Genomic DNA, 19,926 nt, shown 5'->3' on the forward strand with positions numbered 1-19,926 from the left:
TTCCTTTGACCACAGGACCCTGTTTAAAGATAGACAACTGACGGGGAGAGATGGGATCCACCTCACTAAGTGGCACAAGTGTCTTTGCCAACAGGTTGGCCAGCCTGGTAAGGAGGGCTTTAAACTAGGAAAGGTTTAAGAAGGGGAAAGTTACAGAGAGAGAGTAGTAAACAAACCATGGCTCAAGTAAGGATGCCTCTCATGGCAGTGCATATGGGATACATGGAGCATCCTCTTTGACCCCTCCTGGGAAACCTACATGCTCTATTACCTCTCTGAATTGCCCATACAGTGAGACACACAGCATGGGGAATAAACAGGAAGAATTAGAGACCTGTGTGTGGTCACAGGGCCACGATCAGATTGCAGTTCCAGCGACATGGTGGGATGACTGGAATGCTCTCATGGATGGTTATGTGCCTTTTGGGAAAGACAGGCCAGGAAGGTGAGGTGGTAGAGCTGCTCTTTATGTGAGAGAGCAACTGGAATGTATCGAGCTTGGCCTATGGATGGATGAAGGCATGGCTTAGTGGGTTATATTGGTAGTAGGGTGATGGTTGGACCAGATTATCTTGAAGGTCTCTTCCAACCTTAATGATTCTGTGATTCTAAGAGTGAGTCAAGAGTTTATCAGTAAGTATTTTGTTTAAGTCAGTTGCTAAAAGGAGTCCCTGGACTCATGGTGAAAGGAGCTTGGTATCTGAGATGATTCCAGCCCAACGATATAGCTTCCATTTTTTTCTGCTGTCTTGGTAGGCTTCTGTAGTTGCTAATCTTTGCCTCCTGGCTTTTTCTTCCAATAAAATATCAAGCCCTTGGTATGTGGCTTATAACATCATGGATGTTCCCCAGTCCTGACCATAACCTGCCATTCTCCCATGTCACTAATCATGCTCCCATCCTCTCTCCTCTGACTCACCCATAACAGTTCTTCCCCTTCACCCCTCTCTCCTTCCCTGTAAGTTGTCCTCTCCTACCTCACCTCTGTCCTTCTTTGCCCTGTCCAGCTCAAGCCTCTTTTTTCCCCCGTGACTCTTATCTTCTGCCCTCACATTTGTCCCTACTTATCCTGGTGCTTGCTTAAAACTCCCTCCCATCTTACCTATGCAATGTAGCTCTTGGCCTGACCTACCAGCATCAACATCTTTCCCCTGCTTTGTTCTCTCCCTTTCCCTCCTTTCCCAAATTCATTAGTATTCTAGGTGAGTTGCTTCGTTTTCTCCTCCAGCCACGCAGTGGGGATATTGCTGACTGACTGGGACGTTCACCTCACAGGTCTCCATTCCAGCACAGAATTTCACAGAAGACTGAAGGACAGCACGGAAAATTTTGTCTGACCCTGTTCTGCTTTGATAATAGGGGAGACTCAGTAAAGATGGGATTTTCAGGTAGTTTACCTGCTAAAGTATAATCAGATCTTAGAATTATTATTTTTTATTTTTAGTTGGAGAAATGCAGGGACATTTTCTGGAAGGTGATGCAGTGTACATCCCCTATAGCGTGCCGATTCTCCTGTGCAAAATGGTGAAAAAGGGCATTTCTTTCCCAATTCTTTCGGGAAAAGAAATTAGCTGTTACTTTTCAGAAAATTTCATCCCTAGGTAAGCACCCAACACGGTCACTTTCAGCACAAGCTGGCAACCTTTGGGAAAGTTTGAAAGATGTAAGTAGCTTAGCAGCAAGCCTAAAAACTTGGACTGATAATGGGATGTGTCAAGAGGTCATAACTTGCCCTGTTCTCTCCTGCACCACTTCTGCAATACTTTCATGTGCTGGACCCAGAATGAGCTATGAAAATACTTCCCCAGCAATAATCAGCTTTCATAATACGAAGGGCACAGAGGCTGGAAGGCAGGTGGGTCAAGAGATCCTCCCATCAGGAAGGGATCACAGCTGTCCTGGGGCTCTCCAAGCCACTTCTGCACCTCCCACACTCAGTTCCTTCTATGTCGAAGCAGTAAAATTCCCTGATGAGACAACCTGCTCATCTCTTACAGGTTTTCTAGTTAGAGTTATAAATAACGACCAATGTTGTAATCTGCCCCCTGAAAAGACCTCTTCTAAGCTATTATCCAAGGCCTAACACTTTTTCAAGTGATAACTTACAACCTCTGGGCTTGCAGCACTTGACAAACGGACACATCCAGAAGTTAAAGTGCTGTTCCACTGTGCTCATAAATATTTACTTTCTCTAATGCGGCCTTTTTAATTTACATATCTCAGCGCTTAGGAAGCTGAAAAATGACAGAACTGGGAAAACCCAGGAATTTTAAAATATATTTTTGAAGCTCAGCAACAAGCTGGGCTGGGACCAGGCTCAACCAGAGACCAGCTGAGCCAAGCTGCAGTAAAGGTGGTCCCTTGCATCAAATCTGTCTTCATATGTAACCCCTTTAGGAAAAAGCCAGACAGAAATAATTGTCACTGAGGTACTATTTGCAATGTCTGGTTCAAATCCCTGTCAGAAATAATTATTTCTCTCTGTCATGATCTGTCTCTGCTGTCTACTGTTTCAGACGAAGGGTCAGCGCAGCCGTACCAAGGCGCTGAGCAGCACAAGGCATTGTGTTGGAAGGCGCCTCCTTGAAGATCTGGTTCAAATGGTAATTCAGATTATCTGAAATGCATTTGTAGTTTATAAGCAGTTCTGAACTAGCAACAAAGTAGGGTGGGAGAAGGATAATCCAATAGGAGGCTAGTGGGACAAGAGGGAAAAATAAGCTTTAAGATACTCTGAATGCACCAAAAGTAAAGATGTCTGACTTGTGTGCTTATTTCTCTTTGATAATTGCTGCTTTGTCCACACAAATTCATATGCCGTGTCTGAGATTAGGGCTCTTGAAGTTTATCACAACCTAAGCAAAAGTGGTCCAGCCACCAGGTCAGGCAGAAGAGCTGGAGCTTCAGACTTAAGAGGGATTTTCACCACTTAGCAATTTTCACTGCCTTCAAACCTCGGTGGTGATCTATGTTTGTGCTAGTAGCAAATTCTTCCACTCTTTGCATGAGTCAGTGTAGAAAATATTGTTTCTGTGTGCAGGGATACACGTTTTTCTTACAGCTACTCTTCACTCTGTCAGTATACAAGGCAAGAAACTACCAGTCTTTTTTTTTTTGAATGCAACACTCATAAGGAATTTTGAGAAAGAGAGGCATTTAGGGCCTGATTTGGTGACCTTAGCATAGGCATCTGGTGCCTTTGAGATGTCCTATGGTATTGAAAACCTCTTCATGGGGATGATCAATCTGACTGAGAACTTCTTGGGGTCTCCACCTTCCTGAAGCTACAGGTGGAGGTCTGAAGGGACTCTTCAAGGCACCTTAAACAGCATCAAATCAGTTCCAGTTTAAGCATCTGGATTCAGTTCCAGTTTAAGCATCTAAATCCAGCAACTAAATCCAGTCATTGACTTATAAGTGTGTGTATATGAGCTAGGCATCTAAGCATTGATTATAGTCAGCAGAGATCTAACCAATACTGTCAGTGGGAATCTGATACCTTCAAGATGGTCAGTTTAATTGATCTGTAGGCTCTGCTAACAGTATTGATTAGATTTCTGTCAGGTTTAATAGGAGCTCGAACACCCAGCACACCTCCAGACGACTGTAGGTGAACACCTGATTTAGACACCTGAATCTCAGAATGAATCCCACTTAATTACATTCCATAACTACACATGTCCAGTGCTATTTGGGATGTCCACGTTATGCATGACATTCACAAGGGTTTGGCAGATGTAACGCAAGACACTGATAGGAGAATTATTCTGAATTGCCAGTTGGAGACCAAGCACGATATTTGCAGGGCATTTCAAATGGCACTACACATCTATAGTCAGGAAATCGTATCGAACCATTGCTTATGATCTACATCTCTGGCTGCTTTCACAGTCAATAGACGGACACACTGTTATTGAAGAGAAATTATAGAATGTTTTAGTTCGATAGATATAATTAACAAAATCTAACAAGCACCCTACCAAATAATGAGTGAGGTTGAGTGAGATTATGATTATAGTATCACTGTATCAGATATTTGCTTCTTTCAGTCCTGAACGTTGTCTTTCATGGTGCTTGCTGGAATATGAAAAAGAGATGTGAAAATTGAACCGAGAATTTGCAATCTGATGGACATTACAAGATATGAGACTTATTTAGTAATTAAGCTGGGACAAACCCAGGGCCTCTAATTGGAAATTAGTGTGAGAAAGGTTCACAGGATTTGGCCCAGAGGGAAAGGTAAATAGACCACTAGCTTCATTTGTTCAGTACCTGGTTCAGTACCTGGTGTTCTGCAATTAGAAGATATGAAGTGACTTCTCTCCTCATTAACGCTACCGAAACCCCAATGGAGTCGAGCAGGAAGCACACAATTTGTCGCTACACTTGTTATTATTTCTACCTTGGCAGGTTATTATTTGTCACTAAAAGCAGTACCCATGGTACACTGAATGCTGGCATCTAAGACCCAGGGAATAACATGCCCAAGAAAGGAAAGCGTGAATTCTGCTACATACACGTGTAGCAGTGAGTATTTTTACAGAGGATGGGTACTTGAGTTGTTTGCATCGTTCAGTTTCCACTCAGCAAAATACTTTGAACCCGCAGCAAGTTGTTACAACTACTTTATGCAACCCATGCATCCTTAAACACCAGGTAAATGGGGATGAGGAAAAAAAACCACCCTCCCACTCTGCTCAGCCATCCCATGTGTCATGAAATGCAATAAAACCCAGGTGCTCCACATGCTGGCTGTTTGCCAGGCTGTTCTCTGGCTGACTGCACGCCCCAGGAGTGTTGCAGACTGAGGGCTGTGTCTTCAAAACCCAAGAAATTTCACACTCAATACCCTCCCACTGAAGTCTGTAATGCCCAGCAGATGAAAGCTGCTCCTGAGCAGAAGAAAAACATGAATATAAGAAGCTCCTAAGCCTTGCACTGAGCTTTAGAGTATTGACAGCCAAAGGGCTGCCAGAATGTCGCTGCAGGTTGCACGGGGTCCCAGCTGAACTCCTGGGGATGCAAGGTGATGGCAAAGCAGAGCCAACGTAGGTTTGCACTGCCAGCCACAAGCGCTTTGCCTCCATCTCTCAGGGATAAGGGGAAACAAAACCTCCTGGCTACGTGTGTGCTTGTGAGTGCGTGCTCCTGGCAAACCTCTGAAAAGTGGGAAGACAAATGAGGAATGCTTCTTTTTAGCAAAGCAAGGGGGGTAGGGAAAGACATGGAAGCATAATATTCAATTTGGTCAAAGCAGACAAAAGAAGGATAGAAAGGAACTGGGTTATCTTCTTCTGGGCTCATAGGGTTCATACCTGGATTTCAGGAACGATAGGGCCTTTCTCTGAGCAGGAACTTGCAAAAGCTGTCAACGGGGATGGTGAGACCACAGGGTTGGGCCGAGCAAAGTTACTGAGATCACAGCTGGGGATCTCATTCTCCTCGTGCCTCATGACGATGGTTTCCATGACGAAGAAGCGATCCCAGGGCAGCCACAGCGTGTGCTCCTGCGTGATGAAGGGAGCCCGCTCGAAGTGCAGGATAATGGAGATCCCGCCGATGGTAACAAGATCGAAGCTGTTTTAAGAGATGGAAAACAAGGTTAGTGCAAGCAACACCCCATGTGTTTGTAGCAAGGAAATATGTAGCAGAGATGTAATCACAAGTCCTCATAGGCCACAGGAATACCATCACTCACATTTTGCAAATATAAAAACTACAGCTCCAAGAAGCTTTTGTTGGGCAAGAGCAAGTAGAACAGGCAGGAATACAAACTTGGCTTCCTTGCCTGTTATGCTATTGGTTTTCTAGTGCTATTTGACCACACATGCTCATTTTCTTTTTTCTTAAGGTATTTTTCATCCCACCAGAGTCACAGATTGGATCAATTCACATGCTGAAATAAACTATTTGGAAAGTGGTTTCTCTGACATGCCAGCATATAAATTGTCTTGGCATCCACTGCTAACCTGACTAATACCTAATGCAAGTCGGGAACATGTGGAGTCCAGTCTCAGACTGAACCTACTGTACTAGGCACAAGAAAGAAATGAGGACCAGAAAGGCAGTCTTTGTGGCCAGCACTCAGCACTTATACACATATCCTTTTTTGACTCTTAATCATTTACAACAGGGCAGGTAAGTCACTGCCCGTGGTCCAATTACAGTCTGCAACTTCATCCTATGCTACTCCCAGCCAAGTGGCTTTTCTGTCCCCGTTAGCGTTAGAGAATATCATGCTGGGTTAACAGGCAGCCCTCCAGAGCTGTCTGAAAGGACGCTATCTCAAGAAGGAAGATATTCTTCCTCTTGATGTAAAGATGTTGGGATAGAGAGTGCTGTTTGTTTTACCTTCATGCTATATTTAACAAAGCACCACAGGATATATCTATAATGTATAGACACAAACAAGAGGCACAACTGAGGAAGGAAGAGATTTCAGCACAAATTGAAGACCTCCTGTTTTTGTTTGTGCTTTTTTATTTCTTTCCTTCAGTATCTATTCAGTTGCAATGCCAAACGCGTGTTTCAGGCACAGAAAGTTTTCTCTTCTCTGCTTCTCACTTGAGATGCTTGGAGCTGGTGTATGACAGCTGTATGGTGTATGACAAGCTTGCAGTTGTGTGAGAGGCTCCCTGGCTTCAGCACTGCTGCTCATGTGCTTTAGAGCTGCGTGCCCAAGTACTTCTCTGTGCATGAGGAGCAGGATCTGAAAGCATGCTGACAGCCCAGAGCCAGCCTCGATGCCCCTGGTAATTACAAGGTAAGGAAGATGATGAAAAAAGTATCTAAAATTATTTTGTAATTAATTCTGAGGCTTTCAGATCTTCTGCAAAATCCCCAGAGGGGAAACAAAAGGTACAAATTACTTCTAAAAAATCTTTGGCAAGCAATCACTAAAGAGATTATTATTATTATTATTATTTTTTATGGACTATAGACTGAAGCGCCATTTAGTAAATATAATTATGAAAATAGAGTTATTCAGGAAAGAATGTTAAATCGAGTCCATGGGAGGGAGAGGAAAGCATTTTGAAAACCTAACGACGTGTTTATTCTACCGCTCAACCGGGGACATCGACTTCCCAGACCTATGGAGCTTGGCTTGCGAGAGCCTGAGGAGTAACTTGCAGGTCCTTGCCAGCAAAGGCTCACAGCATTTGTATTTTGTATTTTGATGAGGATATTTTTAACAGTCAATTAGCATTTGGCAAGCCCTGCAGCTAGGAGGGCGAAGCTCTCTTTGCATGAATCTGGGCACTAAAAGGGGCAACGGGAGGAAAGAAACAAACATTACAAATGATGCCCAACTCGTTTTTAGGCAAGTGGGAAAGACGTTTTATTTGGAAACACCTCTGTTTTGCTCCGTTGTGAGTGGTTCTTGGCTTCGACGAGCCTTGGTCAGGGATGGTAACCTGCCTGGGGAAACAGCCTTGCCTCTCCTGCATCTGTAAAACAGGGCGCAGAGGGGAAAGCACCACCTCCACGTCAGGCTCCAGCAGCTGGGAAAGCACAGAGGTGCAGACTTTTGTAGCAGGTACTGCTGCACATGAGCTGTTCTTCCCAGAGCCACAGGGTGCAGCTTGGAAGTTACCTCGATGAACTGAACAACAACAACAAAAAAACCTAAAAGCAAAACCAAACAGAAAAACCTAAACTGAAAACACCCTCATCCCAGCTACCCTTAGTGAAATTAAATTTAACAGGAACAAAACCATCTTGGGATTGAAAGAATGAGATAATTTTATTTCTGGTTTTGCTGCTGCTCTCTGATGTCTTTTTTATCACTCTAAAAAAATCATACTTGTTGTACCGTCATATTGTTCTGTTTTTCTTAAAAGACTCTGGAGAGACAGGCCAAAGGCTGAAATTCTCTATTTATCCACAATGCAGACTCAAAAGAAAAGAAAAGAAAAGAAAAAAAAAAAGAAAAAGCACAGAAAAGTGTAACCCTTTCTCATCTCTTTGCTCCGAAAGGCCGATATATTTCTGGGAGGGCTGATGCCCACGTTGCTGAATGTGATGGTGGGGAGATGAGACTGGAAATATCTGGAGACTTCCCTGTCTGTTTATTAACACTGCTCCCACAACCATGTGATGACTTATGGCCTTTATAAACTACCAGATTGATCAAATTTAAAGCTTTATTAAAAAATGTGGTTTATAATCCAGTACAAAGACTTTGTTCCATCTATTAACTTGCTTTACAGAGAAATCACACATACAACAGAGTGGTTTCAGAGCTGTAATTTCATCTTCATGCCTTGTTATCTGAATAAAGTCTGTGTCCCAGTAATTAGTGTAGAATCACATGTAAGCCTTTACATTCTATGAGTTTTTCTGGGAGGAGCAGGGACGATTTCATGAACAGACTAAGTAACATGACTTAAATAGGACCAGGATTTCAGAACTGGAGACTGTAGCTGACTGCTGTAATGGGAGTGAAACCTACCTGCAGAGACTTGGGTTACGCTGAACCATTCACAGGGGTGAAAAATTCACTTCACTGTAATTTTAAAACTGAAATTTCACTTACAGTATTCATTTTGAAACTTGGTCATGCCAGAAAAAAAATTACTAAAGCAACAAAATCAGCTTAGGAGCCAATCAAGTTAAGCTGATGCAATTCTGTCTTTAAACTCCCTTACTTTAAAAACACAGTTATTGCCCTGCTATCAGTAAACTGATTTGCTAAATCAATTTACGGGAACTCAGCGCACGTTTTCAAGGATATTCCTATAGTGAATATGCCAAATAATAAAGCCAGTGAGTTTTAAGCAGTTATCTCATAACCTCTGGAACACGGTAACTGCTTGCATGCGTGCTCCCATTTTTCTTCAAACCTGAATGACAACAGAGATGGACTGGATGACCTCGTATGACTGTGCAGTGCCATGGAATAGAAATGCATGCAGCCTGTCAGTGTAGTTCAGGAGAAGCTACTTTTTGCTTAAGAGCATCAACTGCTTAAACTACGGCGACTCAATCAAATGAAAACTGCGCTGTGGAAAAGCTGATGAGAGGAGAGATGCTTCTTCCTAAATGGTCTAATTCTGAAAACCATCAAAGTACATAATAGAAACAGTAACAGCGTAATTCTTTATGTGACTTCGAAAGTGCTTTACAAATAGTATTCAATAAATGCTGCCAAAACCAGTAAGGGAGGCAAGGAAATGGTACCTCGCTTTCCCAGGATGGTTGGCTGGCCTAGCAAAGGCTCAGAGATGCATCTAATGCTACCTGCTAAAGTGGCAACAAGACTAGGATTAGAATTAAGGGATGTCTAATGCCATTTTCTGCCCTGATAATTTTAGTCCGAATGCTCCTGAAGATTTCAAGGTAATTTTTAGAGGGTTTTCCCACCGAGGAAGTCACTGGATTCTGGTGCTCTTTAAGAAGGGGCTTTCACCTGCCTATTTATTACCTCCAGAGTATAGCGATGCACTGCCCTTCCCTTTGAGAAAATATCTGCATGTATGTCTATGACAATTTTGGGAGGTATTTTTGTGATTCAAGAGCCTCAGTACCACAACTGGACAGTTTGTTGAATGTCGTGCACCAGACGTGCACGATATTTCCATAGAAGCAGAATGATTTGAGGGGAAGGTGAAGAAATTGAGATCAGAAGAGCTGACACTATGCTGCCTGGGGTTCGAACACCAGCAGCTGCCGCCAGAAATCCCAGCTTCAGGACGAGTCCCACATCCTCTCAGATTCCCTTGTCTGAGGCAGCTGATCTCTGTCACTTGGATCATTTGGACCTGAGCGTCTGTCAGGGGCTGAGTCAGCAAACGGCAGCACTGAGCTCCTTGAAACCAATTGAACTTCTGGAGGCTGGCAGCGGGCCCCAAGGAACCAGCAGCTCACTGAGGGTTGATGGAGCATACAGATGCTGCAGCTGCATCGCTTTCTGCCTGGGTCCCTGGCTGAGCTGGAGGCTGGGGAGGACGTGGTGTGAAAGGAACACCCCTGGCTTGATCTGCCAGCAGAAGTAGCCTTATAGCTGAAGTGGAAAGAAATAGTAACTCAAATATTGAAAGGTGTGGGGATAGCACTGCTCACCTCCGTGCTCCTGCCCTGTTATGTTTGTTGGTTAAAGGCAAGGCCTCTCTGTGCTAAGTACGGTGCAACTGCAAAGCAAAGAGATGGTCCCTTCCTCAGAGTACTTGTAATCTACACGAAATGTTACACATAGTAATATAGCACTTAGTATAGGAAAAGGAAACAAGCAGACAGGAAAAAGGTTATAGCAGGCATTATTGTTCAGGAATCTTGTAGATATGTATGTTGTAATATATGCAGATTTTGTGCTGGTCTATACACAGCGAGTTGATGCTGAGTGTGCAGTTTCAAAGCAAAGTATGTTCATGCAAAGTGTGTTCAGTGAGTCTGACAAACACTCGTAGCATAAATGTGCAAGGCTTTTTCCTTTTTGCTGTAGTGCCTAAGCTATAGGAACTACAAAGGCATCCTTTTCTGAAGGAGACCACTAGTTTTCCAGGGATGCCTCTTTATTGTCTAGATGTCATGGTCATTTCATACAACAGATGCAGCATCACTAAGAAAGCCTCCTTGTCACCATCAGTGTTAGAGTAGGTGCAAACCCCCCGAGCATGAACAAGGCAGCATTAATCACATGTTGCTAGCACACGTTCCTCTCTTTCATTATAATTCTATCAGCTTCTCTGGCCAAGTCAAACCTTTAATGAAAGTGGTGAATTGGAGAGGTGCTAAAATCTATAAATCCTCTCCCAAGTGCTAGTGGTTAGTAGTCAATACACAGGGCATGTGCAGCTGGAACCCCTAATATTTCATTTTTGTTCTTAAAAGAAAGGGAGCCAATTAGCACTGACAGACAAAAGATAAGATGAAAGACTTTCACAATTTGCAATGGTTTTGGTTTGGTTGAGTGTGATTGTTCAGATTTTAAGCACTTGCCTCTAAAACAACTGTAATTTTAATGACTTCTTCCTAATCATTTCAACATGAATTAACAAGAATAGAACTGAAGGAAACGGCATGCATGTGCAGTTCATTGCCTAATTGTTGGCTAATGATTCTAGTTAATATTACAAAGTTAATAAATAATAACAATAACAACCAGCAACAATAAGAAGGCATCAACATCTTCAAAATGCATAAACAATAAATGTGCCCTTGGAAGTTCTTCCTTAGTGTTGGTAGCATTAACACTGTACTCACTGCTTGAACATTGGAAATCCGGTAAAGATATCCTACCTGCCGTCCTGTCTGCTGATCGTGTACCCAAAAAGAGGATTGTTGACAAAGCTGATGTTGACTCCAACCAGAGGGGTCCCGTCCGCTGTCATCACCTGGCCTCGAATCACACATGCATGTCTGGATGAAGGAGAGAAACAATAATAAATAGTAAGTCTTTTGGGGGATTTTCCTCTATTTCTGGGGGTAGGAACTCCTTTCGATTAGGTAGCCCAAGCCCTTTTGTCCTGGACAGCATGGGGCCATGCAGTCTGGCCTGATGGTGGCATGCTGCTCTTGAAGACTTTCTCAGGAGGTGGGTAAGAGCATTCAACACCAGAATTAAGGCTTACCTTTAACCTGCTCTTGACAAACACAAGTGCTGCAGCATCTACTTTGCGAACTATGAGCTTTTGTAGGGTTCACAACATCACGTGGGAATATGCTATAACCAGCTAAGTTTCACAGTGCCTTGACAATACTGCCCTAACAAAGGGCAAACCACATTTTAGAATCAAAGAGAACAGAAGCATACTAAGTACTGCATACTTAGTACGGACATATTTATGGCACAAAAGCCCTCAGAGGTAAGAGCCACACTGGGCTTGACGACTTATTTCATCCAGATTTCACAAAGACCCTTAAGTTACCACTTGAGAAGAACATGACTGATAATTTGCTAGGTTCAGATAGCTTCCCTACAAAATGCTTGAGGAATGGAGTAAGTTAACAAGACGGGCTTTTCCTTCCTGTCTTTTTCGTTCCAAGTTCGGTAGCTTGCACTATTTTAGAGACTACGTGTATTCCAATTACTCTGTGCTCTGTAATGCGCTCTTTTATCTGGGGATCTCAAGGATCTTTACAAACATTGATTAATACTGCATGATAGGTATTTTACGGAGAAAGCAAATAAAGCAGAGTGGTTTTCAGTTGTCCAAGGTCAGGCAGAAAATCTGCAGTAAAGCCAAAGACAGATTTTCTGGGTTCTTATTCCAAAGCCTGTTTCCAGACCTCTAAGTCATTGCTGTGCTGCTACCTGAGGAGCTTTCTGTAAAGACAAAGCACCACCTGTCCGTGCGAGTGTCTGAGCCCAATTGCTGGCTGAGGCCAACTATTTTTCTGAGCAACAACAGCAAATTGTGGTGTCAGTGTGCTAACATGACCCGGTGAGTGATTTTCCTTACTGTTGTCCTGGTGGAGAGCAGAGATTGAAAGCCGATGTTTCTGCAGGTGCAGGACCAGTTCTCAGCAAGAGTAAATCATCCCAGCTGCACTCGCTATCTACCCACTTGAGCTGAGAAATGTCACTTCGCTGGTTCACCCAGGCAAATGATATCTGCACTGTTTTGTAATGTTGATTTCATAAACACTTGAGAGATCAAGTTATTTTCTTTGAGTCCATCTGAAATTCCGATATGGTATAATGCAAGGAGATAACGTATAATTTCTATTAAGTAAGGGCTGCAGTCGTTGTATATTCCACAGCACAGAAAACACACCGTTTGTCAGGGAGTCTTAAAACTCCTACTGATGTAAACAGAGAGCTCCAATATTAACAGAAATTCTCGAAGCGTTACCAGAATGTGCCAGCAATCTAAAATGTGACTTGATTCATATACAATTTTGGAATAGAACACAGGAAAATGAGATAATGGAACTTATTTTTCTGTCACTGAGTCTTCTCTGATATATCATCACTGACTTGTTAGAAGTCATGCAGGAAAAGACTTGGACCCAGCTTGTAGTTAATAATGTTTTTCGTACTTCTATTGCTTCCCCCGTTGAAGGCTCTAACCCAACTTCCCATAGACAACAAATTTAAAACAATATCCAAGTACAGTAAAGTAAAACATATGTCACTCTGTAACAGGCAGGCAAAGCATAACTCAAAGGATTGCGATATCACGGAATATGCTGGGAATAATGTCAATGCTTGGAATGACCCTGCTGAAGCCTACAGGTCACCTACTGTAGGGCAATTTTGAACAAAGTGAATATGTGCAATCACATACCTGAGTGAAGAGCTAGGCTTTCTCTTCCCAGATTTTTCCGTGATTCCTTCCACCCTGCCCCATCTCCTTTCCTATCCTTTAGGGAGCTCCATGGAAGGGTTTGGAACAGCCTCCTCTCAGCTCCTGACCGGATGGCTGCACATTTTGTGAAAGGCAAGGAATCACAACAGACTTGCTTGAAGACTAAAGCCTTGTTGCACAGCATGAGGCACTTGGTATTCTGACTTCCTGATTCAAGTCAACATGGGTACTGCTCGTGTTTTAAAATATTCGAGAGACAAGATCATGCTACATTTCTGCAAACCCAGAAAGAACACTTCCACTTGTTCCTTCCTTCCAAGAGTTAAAAGCAAGCAAAGGAAAAAATACAAAATGCTGCAGATGTCTCCCCTGCTGCCCCACTTAAAACATGTCCAAGCAGTTGCAAGCTTCTACATAATATTGCAAGCACATTGGCTTAGATCCTCAGCTCCTGTTAATGGGGGGGATGTGCTTTATATCAGCGAGCATCTGGTCCATTACATATCACAGACAACTATTTCTTCAGTAACAGGAATGAGTACAATATGGACAAACAGATGCATTTGACCTCCCACCTTCCAGCAAGAGACTCAGTTCCCATCCTAGCTGATGCTTCGCAGTGCTGTCTCCACCACCATTTGTGCATCTATGTGTTCACTAACTCAGACGAAGCTAGCATCTCTTCGCAGAGAAGCAGCTCATCGACAAGCCCAGCTGCATCCACCAGTCCCCCAGAGGACTACAACAATAGCTGTCCTTCCATGCTATAGGGAAAGATATATTCCCACAAAGGGGACATCCTTCCCAAACCACAGTGATAAAAAGGAGCTGGAGCAACACGCACAAATCTGAATTCAGTTAAAAGCAGGAGGGATGGGAACTGGAGAAAAACCAAAGCCCAGACTCTGCTTGATTAGATTCTCAAATCTTCTCCTTCCCTAGGTGATAAAATTTGCCCCGCTTGGGAGAAACAGTGAATACAGTGCGTGGGAAGCAGCTGGCTTCTCTGGTGTCAACGTGTCCTTTCTGGAGGCAAGATCGACTACCCACAACGCACGGAGCCCCCCAGGAACCTGGTTAATGCTAATTTAGTCAGCCATTTCCTTCAGAAGACCTTGGTCTAAATGCAATTACACTACAAACAAGTTAAGTGGTATTGCTAAGACGCTCGGCTCTGCTAGAAGGTCTCCCAATATATTTACATAAAATTATCTCTCATGTTAATAGAAGAGATTTATTCCATCGGGCTAGGCCTGCCAGTTCAGAGTGTTTTCTGCAGTTGAACAAAATTGAATTTCTCGTAGCTAGAGCCTCGTCTTCCCATTGAATTATTAAAAGATTCTGCACACTGCCTCTGTTGTCTGTTTGTCTTTTGTTTTGTTTGCTTGTTTCCTTCTCTACTTTTATATTAGGGTGTATGGATTCTTGCTTTGCAATGAACAGCACTCTGCTGTTTTTCTACTTCTCTAATTAGACTTCCCCTATTTTTTGTTAAAATTTGTCCATAAAGGCTTCCCTGAAACACCAAGCCATTGTCGAATTGCTATCTAGAATGCCAGATGGCATATCAGACATTTTTATACCATTGCTTTGTGCAATCTTCTCTGTTCCTCTGAAAATTAATTTAAGCCTTCCTGGTAAGATCTGGGCTACAGGGACAAAACAGAGAGAGTGCAATGATACCTTTACTTTCCCATTGCTCAGATATAAAGAAAGTTTGGTAGGCTGCTTTACTTCTCTACAAAATCTAAGCAGACCAAAAGAGTTTTAGAACAGAAGACAGAAAAGTAAATTCCCCAAAAGCCATCTCCCCGATTCCTATGGGAGTACATTAAAGATCTGACTTTAATACTGTATCTGACCCAACGTCTGTAACTTAGACATTGGTCCTTCCAACACTTCTTATTCACAGCAGTTTTCTGCTGACACTGTGCTTGGCACTGGGAAATAGAAAAAAAAATACTGCTTTTGCTGAACATTTTTCATTGGGAAAAGAAAATCCCACACATTTTAAATCCTCTTTTGCTGAAAGAAATGTATATTCTTTCCCTGACTGAGAATAGGCGCCAAGGGGAGATCTCACCTCAATGAATTTCTGAAGCTCCTCAAAATATTTCCTCCAGAACTCATTGTGCCTTCTCCTTCCAAAGTTTCAGATGTATGGAGATGGTTATCATAACTACTCAGCCAGCTTCAGCCAAGTTATTCAGAATAAATATTTTAATTTGCTGCTATAAATCTTTTCATCTCTTTGATCTTATTTACCACTTCATATTTTACTGGCGTAGACATGCTGGGGATTTATTCTTCTGCTCTGGATGAACCTTCACCACAGCACCCTTGTGTGAAAACCTAGAAAGTTATTTCTTCTGGTACGAGCCTTACTATTGAAATCAGGTGAGCTCAGCAATATTTCTTCTTCTGCTACAGACTTTTGTTCAACACTGGTCCTATCAGCTGGTCTGCATGTATTCTAGTACTCCACCTGCAAAATTACAACTGAGGCACATTTTCTTACAGGGACATTAAGAGGATAATTGTAGTAATCTGCTAATCGCTTGCTCAGGAATTTTTACATTCTCACGGTACTTCATCTGCGGCGTGCTGGGAAACCTTTCTGGTCAAGTACCTATAAATACAGTCATTTGGTACAAACGTGATCTCATGGCTTTAGCTGTTGTGACCTTTTTGCTTAATAATAAGGTGGGATGCAGCAAAACATACCTCGGCCACTTTGGTTTGAATGCACCTGTCTCGGGTCAAACCACCTCAGGGCTGTCTAGCACTGGATAGACAGAAAAATTGGTAGCATGCCAGGTAAAAGCCAAGGGCATCACGATCAAGCACATGGACACAGAAAATGCCTGAGCTGACAGATGAAGGACAAAAGAAGAAAAGGCAACAGCGGTACATACAGACCTTCGAGTTTATTGCTTCTGGCAGTATCTCCCTCAAAAGCTGCCTGTAAAAAAAGCTCTGTCTGTTAAACAGGCTCTGCCCACTTGCCTCTTAACTGCACCAAAAAAATCTGTTGATGGTCTTTCCTTGAACGGAGTCAATCCCTTTCTAGCTTCTTCAGTTTAGCTGTAGGAAAAGCTGAATTTGGAAACCCCTCTACTGATCTAGATGACATCTGAATTAAGGAATTGAGGTTAGGAAAAAGAATGGAAAAGATCTTGCTAAAGGGTTTCTTGTTAAACAAGAAAGGCATGCTTATGTGAAAAAAGAAAAGAAAATTAAAGAGTAGCCATCCAGAAAGACTCCCTCAGCCCCACGGATAACACAAGTGAGTTTCTGAAAGGGTTTGTCACATGGTGGGCAGACAAATCATCAATTAGGCTCAGCTGAGAACCTTGCCTGTAAGGGGAGCACTGTCAATCTGACAAAGGACTAAATGTGTTCATGTTCAACCAAGTCCCGGTCAGGGACTTGCTAAAATGGCACTGGCAGACTTGGTTTGCAACACTTCTCACTGCCATTCAACTTTCTGAGAAGCCTGGGACCCAGGAGAAGAAGACTGGATGATGAAGAGCAAAGTTTCTAAGAGCTCTGACCAGGCTCAACAAAAGAAATTAAATTCTACGTTGTTTGCAGCAAGAAGCAGTATCTGCCCTGTTTGTTTAACCTGCTCAATGAAGCTATTTATAAGGTCCCATCGATGAAGGGTTAGGAGGTGCTGACGATTCTTTATGTGGGTAGAGGCCTTAATTGTTAACCTTTTGCAGGAAACCTTCGACAGTCTCTCAGATATTTTACAAAACAAACAGCAAAGCTGCCTGATTGAAATGCTCCGATGAAAGCACATTGCTTAAATTGTCTTAAGAAGGACAGGAGAAAAAGCAGCCTAATGCTTGTATACTTTTATGACTGTGGTTAATGAAGGTGCTATTTGAAGTATAGGAGGAAAGTGCTTATTAATCTAGATTTACCATAACATGTCCAGATGCAGATTTTCTTATTTTTGTCTCTTTAGATCTAGTGTAACCTGGCAGTATCAACACAGTGGGTCTTCTTCATCCGATCTTTTTAGTATCCATGGGTGGGCTCGGCTCTGTGTCCAGCTGTTGGCCAGTTTCTCAAGCTCCCCTCTGCATGCATCTCCCTCCATTCTGCTCCGTGATGAATTAGTCCTCTGAAATCTCCTATGGCATCGTGTCTGTCTGCACTATTGGTGACTGTGGGGTTGTAGCTGCTCCAAAGGGAAAAGAAGGCATCTTTCTTTCATGACAGTTAGTAATAAAATGTAATATTCATTTGAGGAAAGAGCTGAACACCAATCACTTCTAGAAATCTGACGATTGAATGATCATTGGTCTCAGACGAACTCCCTCATGGCTCAATTCCTAAAAGGCTTGGACACTCATGGTTTTGAAAACTTCTCCCAAGATTTGAACCCTATTGACCTACTTGATGTCTGTTCCTTTCTTAAGGGACAGACATAGGAAGATGAAAGCACAGTCTGCCTCTCTGATCAGCCAAGCAATCTGGTCAACTGTTGGACAGAGATGCCACTTCTGCCTCCAAAACATCTTGGGTCTCTATGCCTCATGGGCTCGCTTGGTTTTGCATCTCAAGATTTTTCAGCTGGGAAGGTGGGAGGATAAAAGTTAGCTGTTCACCAAGTAGGAAGTGAAGAGGAACAGACATCGACATTGGTCTCTGAAATTATGAAACTGGTCCAACTATAATGGGGAAGTGAAAGTATTTTAGAATAGATTTTTATAGGAAATGTAACGCCTAATAAAGTTGGGATCTGCTTTACTGCGAAGTTTCAGTGAAAAATGCTTCTATTCCCAGTGTGGTTGCCTGAGAAGTGCTTTAAAAGTTGACGATTCTTTCCTTCACTTCAGCACAACCAAAGAAACGCACTCTCTTGCTTTGTACAAGGTCTCAAGGAAGCAGAATCATGCTCTCATTTTTTTAGGTCTGTAAAACCCATGTTTGGTTCAATAGCTCATAAGATGTGAGATAATTTTTGTACCTAATACTGAATTATGCTCATTTCATAATTTTTCAGAAGTGATCCTAAAACCATTATTTCTACGAGAGGTAGAGCCTTTATGGTGCAATAATTTTCAAGGAGAATAACGTATTCATGTCAAGTCATAAAAAAGAAGTCTGCAGATCTTACCAGTTTCGTATTATCGTAGTGTTTTATGTCTGGTATTTATTTTGTAAGCTATGGCCGCATATTCAGCTCTGCAGAAGACCCAGAGTAAAAGCAATTCCTCCCATCGAATTTGAAGTATCATGAAAGTAAGACTGAACAGGACAGAAGAAACACATTATTTCCAGGTTAATTATAAAATGAGCTCCCTTTTTTGGTGATCACAGGGAAGGTTCTTTAACTACATATAAGCTGCCTGATAGCTTTGTAGTGATCCAAAGGAATTAGGAAAAAAAAATGATTCAATAAAACATATAAGATTTTATGATTGGGATTTTAAAACTGATTTGCTATGTATGAGGTTTTAACCAATTTAGCTAGAAAATGTCACACTCAGAGGACACGCTCTTCCTGATAAATCAAAACGGTTGACAATTGCACTGGGACTCAGCTGTTAGCATCCACCAGCTAGAGGCGTCTGCCCAGAGCTGATCTGGCAGAAGAAGAAGAAATCACCTAATTTCAATAGTAAAGCTTGTATGAACAAGAAGAAGAAGCAGAGCTTCACCCCAGCAGTGCAAAACCCAGGGGATCAGATCACACCAGCTTGGGGCTGGGTTGAAGATTTTGTGCTGGGCTGGCCGAGGGGTGCTTGCCAAATTTGCAGAGGCAAGGCAGCGAAGAGCTTGGGGCAGAAAGCTCCAGCTTTTTGCAGAAGGAGTGTGTCAGGGTCCCACGTGAGAATCATTACAGCAGTGAGCTGATATTTTCTTTGAAGAAGGCGGAATGAAATAATCAAGTCACTTCACTGAACAGGATATGCTGCTCCTGGTAATGTTGCTTTATCGAATGGAGCTACTGACTCAGCCATCACACTGGTCATGTCTATCAACCAGCAGGATAAAACAACGGCCATGCGGGCTGCTCTTTTTTCAAAGGAACGTACCCTGAATATTGAATAAATATTAATCAAATGTCAATGCGCCAGATCCAAGAGAGTACATCAGCATCTATAGTGCAGTTTAGACTCCTAAATCCAAATGTGCACATCAGCATCTGTGTAATCCACGAGGTACTTAACTCATTAGGAGAGTTTTGTTTTTCTGCTTGGGAGTTTTGAAGGCTCAGGTTTTGCCTTCTGCACGCTCCAGGAGCTCCCAGGTGTACTGGTATCACCTGAGAGCTCCTGAGAGGTCCTGCAGGCTCCTGAGCCTCCTTTGAGGTTTTGGCCTCATCTCTATTTCTTCTCTTCATATTTCCCGTTTCCTCTCTGTTTTGCTGGTTATATATGTAGTACTCTATTTAATCCCTAGTATAATGCCAATATTTTTTTCACGTATTCCTTCAGTTTTGAGCATTCTTTTCCCCACTGAGAAGAGAAATCAATAGTTTAATGTACATTAACAGAGAAGGGATGAATTCATAATTTCTTCAAGCGTGACTTTCTCTTGTAGATGGTCCCAGAAAATCTAGTGCAAGAGTTCTTGGTAATAAGTATCCAATAATTTTTAATATTTGTTAAAAAACTGAATCTCAGTTTCTCTAATGACTGTACTCAGAACTTCCTTT

At 42.5% G+C, this 19,926-nt stretch overlaps 1 protein-coding gene across 4 annotated transcripts in view; it reads right to left on the bottom strand.

The window, feature by feature from the left end:
* Positions 1-19,926, bottom strand: part of TENM4 (teneurin transmembrane protein 4) — a 901,054-nt gene that overhangs the window by 69,031 nt on the left and 812,097 nt on the right. For all 4 annotated transcript variants that reach the window (XM_035330189.1, XM_035330205.1, XM_035330196.1 and 1 more), the window contains 2 exons: positions 11,239-11,358; positions 5,316-5,577 (listed from right to left, as the gene is read on the bottom strand). In XM_035330189.1, the coding sequence (XP_035186080.1) occupies positions 5,316-5,577; positions 11,239-11,358 (382 nt within the window). The remainder of the gene's footprint in view (positions 1-5,315; positions 5,578-11,238; positions 11,359-19,926) is intronic.

This window comes from Oxyura jamaicensis, chromosome 1 (genome assembly GCF_011077185.1).
Source record: "Oxyura jamaicensis isolate SHBP4307 breed ruddy duck chromosome 1, BPBGC_Ojam_1.0, whole genome shotgun sequence".
NCBI lineage: Eukaryota > Metazoa > Chordata > Aves > Anseriformes > Anatidae > Oxyura > Oxyura jamaicensis.